Source organism: Xenopus laevis, chromosome 3L (assembly GCF_017654675.1).
Source record: "Xenopus laevis strain J_2021 chromosome 3L, Xenopus_laevis_v10.1, whole genome shotgun sequence".
Classification (NCBI taxonomy): Eukaryota; Metazoa; Chordata; class Amphibia; order Anura; family Pipidae; genus Xenopus; species Xenopus laevis.
This window is the reverse complement of record NC_054375.1, coordinates 85,859,684-85,863,085: the sequence shown is the minus strand read 5'-3', so window position 1 is coordinate 85,863,085 and position 3,402 is coordinate 85,859,684. Positions and strand designations below refer to the sequence as shown.

Genomic DNA, 3,402 nt, shown 5'->3' with positions numbered 1-3,402 from the left:
ACAGGTAGAAAAGTTTGAGGACCCCTGGCTTAGATGCTTAGAACTTAATAAATTGCTTCCCCACTGACTAATCCCCATGCTGCCCATCATCAGCAACGATTTACTACAGTGTGCGTCAGCGTGATGTAACAGGAGCTAAGCAGTGCGATAGTGACGCTAAGGAAAGCTGCAGTAGCCCGCGGTCAGGTCAAGCTGAAGGAAGTTGCGATGCTGATGATGCGCACTGATCACCTGGCGGAGCTGAGCATGCGCCGTGCTCTGGGAAGGAGGGGACTAGCAGCGATAGCATTTCTAACCGGGCTGTCAGTATCACTAACGCTAGAGCTCAGCATTATGGAGGAAAAAGCGTAGGATTAAAAAAAGAAAAAGGGAAATAATTCTCTAGGGCAAGTGGGAGGCCGAGCGCAAGGGGTAAAAGTGTGAGAAGCGCCAGTGGGCTGTTTATTTGCTGCCAGTAGCAGCCATGGGGAACGAAGGTAGTATAGAAGGAGGGGAGGGGATCGCTGGATTAGCAGAGGGGATGGCAGCGGATGGCAGAGGGGGTTTGGGCCAGATCCCCGCAGGAATGGAGTCTCAGTGGGGGCAGCTGAGCGAAGAAGAGAGAAAACAGATCGCCGCTGTGATGTCAAGGGCGCAGGATCTGGGAAAAGGGAGCGACGCGGATCGTCCATTACCAAGGCAGGGAATTTACCTTTTCTTCTCCTCTTTTACTCTAACAGCTGCTGCCAGTAGCGATAGGCACCGAGTGTGAGCGGCGTCCCTCCTGGCTTGTCCCTGGCTGCTGTGTCCGTCAGTCCGTCAGTACGTGACGAGCTGCAATGTGTTGGCTTTGTCATACAGACACTGCTCCCTGCTTAACACTTGCTCTCACTTAATGGAGGAGGAGGTGAATTATTAGACGGGCTCGCTAAGCTCTACAGGGAAGGGCAGACACACTGTACATCCACGCTGGGGAGGGAGGCTTCTAGGGCTGAACAACACTTGTATCCTGATAACACACTATTCTCATATCGCGCGTGCACAATGATAGCTTTCAATCAGGGAGCCGCTGTTGCTGAACTACAGCTCCCATGATCCAGCGTCGGCAATCAGGTGTAATCTAAGAACAGCTGAAGGGCCACAGGTTGCACAGCGCTGCTTTAAATGGACAGCTCTCCCCAGTGGCTCTCCCACACTATTCATGCACTGTTCTGAAATACCACAATGTGTTGCCTATTATTTATATATAAGGACTGTCTGTTCCATTATATAATGTTTATATCATGGACAAACTACTGCACTTGCCCGATATTTGTTCCATTGTATTGAATTTGGTGCAGAGACTAGAATTCCTTTGCTGGTAGATTCCATAGAAATAAACGTTCTTCTCTGTCCATGGTGCTGAAGTTCAGCATAGTGAGTATGGCAGCTGTGGCCATTTTATTAGGATGGATGCGCCTCCCAGACCCAGAGAGACAGCACACTGTTGCTCTGACTCCTATGCTTAGTGCTGAGAAACTTCATTTATTAATACCCAGAATAATTGTATTGTAATTACACAACCCCCCCCCCCCCACACACACACACAGTTATTGTTGTGTAGCTGTGGTTGACAGCAAGTTCTTTTGCCTTTTTACTTTTGGTGATGAGATAAGGGCTTTGTGCCTAGGATTTAAGCCAATTGTAATTTCTTTCTTTAAATTTAAAGAGCAATTATCTAATTGTTTAAATAGGGTTAAAGTAAGCTATTGTAGCAAGGGTTTGAACAGCTCTATTAGGTTTCTGCATTTATTTAAAAAACTCACTGCCAGTAACAGTTTGTAGCATTGCCCTTGTGGAATTTTATGTCAAACACCCATGCAGAATGGCCTTTGATGGCTCACACATGCACGCTGAGCTCCTTTATTGAATAGGCCTTAGTGGGCTTACAGGCCTTACACTCTTGAGGATTACAGTTAAGAATTGTTTACAGCTCATAATTGAATTGCCTAGACCTGCCTATTACAGTTGTAATACAGAGTTGACTTGGTCCCCATTGCTGGAATCAGATTTTTTGGTTTATCATGAAATTGTTAAAAGAAAAGAGGCTTTATATTAACAATTATACAATAAGCATACACAGTGGTTGTGGGTATGACTAATTTGCCAATATAGTGATATTAATAGCATCACAGTTTTTTCATAAGCCGTTGAGTCACTGGATTCAAACAGCAGAGAGTCGGAGAGAAAAGTGAACTCCTACTAAACTTTAGTCATAATGTATTCATCACCATAATGCTGCATTTTAACAGCAACTAAGTTTCATGGGCAAAACTATTACATTTAACAAAAGGTACCTGGAACACGGCTTCAAACTTTTCTTACAACCACAATGTAAATAAGCATTCATCTTAAATCAATTTAAGCGGAGTGTTCTTTTCAGCACACACGTATTAGTGATGTTCATGGCCGTGGAGTGCTAGCAGACCTGAAGCAATATTTTGTTATAGAACTGTACAAAAGTGAGTAACGAGATGATGGCAAATTAATTGGCCAACACTTGTTCTAAATTCATTTTAACAGGACTCAACACATTTGTTATAATTTGCCTTGTTCTTCTAAAGATAGCGATAAGTCTAAAAGTAAAAATAAGAATAATAGTGTCTCATGGATTCAAATGTTTATCTTTTGTATCCATTAAAGATCGGAACAGTCTCTTGGAGATGCTGCTTATTGATGATTCACTGCTATCAGTGTGCAGCAGTCTAGCATATAGTCACTGCCAAATTGCATATTGATTGTAAGCCTTCAGTTTTAGCCAATTCAGCTTCTTATACTTTCTATCACTATTTCCTCTTCAAAACATGTTGCACTCCAAAAATCATATTATCAATTCTGATCGCTTCACATTTCAACGCGGTTTTTATTCTCATGTTCAAGTAAATTCAGCTCGGTTTCTTAGAAATGCACAAATCATTATATACCCCTAAAATCCATTCTATTTTACCTGCATACTAATCTTCCAGGAGTATCTAGAAAATGAAATAGGCATTTCCCTCCAACCCCACCCCCCTAAATCGCTTTCAGGCTTTGCCAGGCTCAGCCACTTCTCCAGGTACCCAGAAAAGGCCAGCAAAATCATTCCATCACCATTTCCAGTTGATATGGAATAAGATTAATAAACTAGGGTCTTGCTTAAATGCAAACAAGCTGTTTACAGAATGCATTATATTTTGTAAACAGCTACCACAAGCCTGTACCATTATCTCTGCAAAGCAGGGTAATAACTGCATCAATTAGATTTTTTTGAGGAAATATATTTAAAAATATTTTACTCTTACTGTTTTGTTGGAGACATGGCATTCTGAAACAGAATAGAAGATTACATTAGTTATTTGTGGAACCCACTACATTCAATGATTTCAAGAAACGGTCATACAGTAT

At 42.2% G+C, this 3,402-nt stretch overlaps 1 protein-coding gene across 3 annotated transcripts in view; it reads left to right on the top strand.

Moving 5' to 3' along the window:
• The first annotated feature begins 244 nt into the window (after positions 1-244).
• Positions 245-3,402, top strand: part of pclo.L (piccolo presynaptic cytomatrix protein L homeolog) — a 149,716-nt gene continuing 146,558 nt past the window's right edge. For all 3 annotated transcript variants that reach the window (XM_041586554.1, XM_041586553.1, XM_041586552.1), the window contains exon 1: positions 245-678. In XM_041586554.1, the coding sequence (XP_041442488.1) occupies positions 464-678 (215 nt within the window). In that variant the 5' untranslated portion in view covers positions 245-463. The remainder of the gene's footprint in view (positions 679-3,402) is intronic.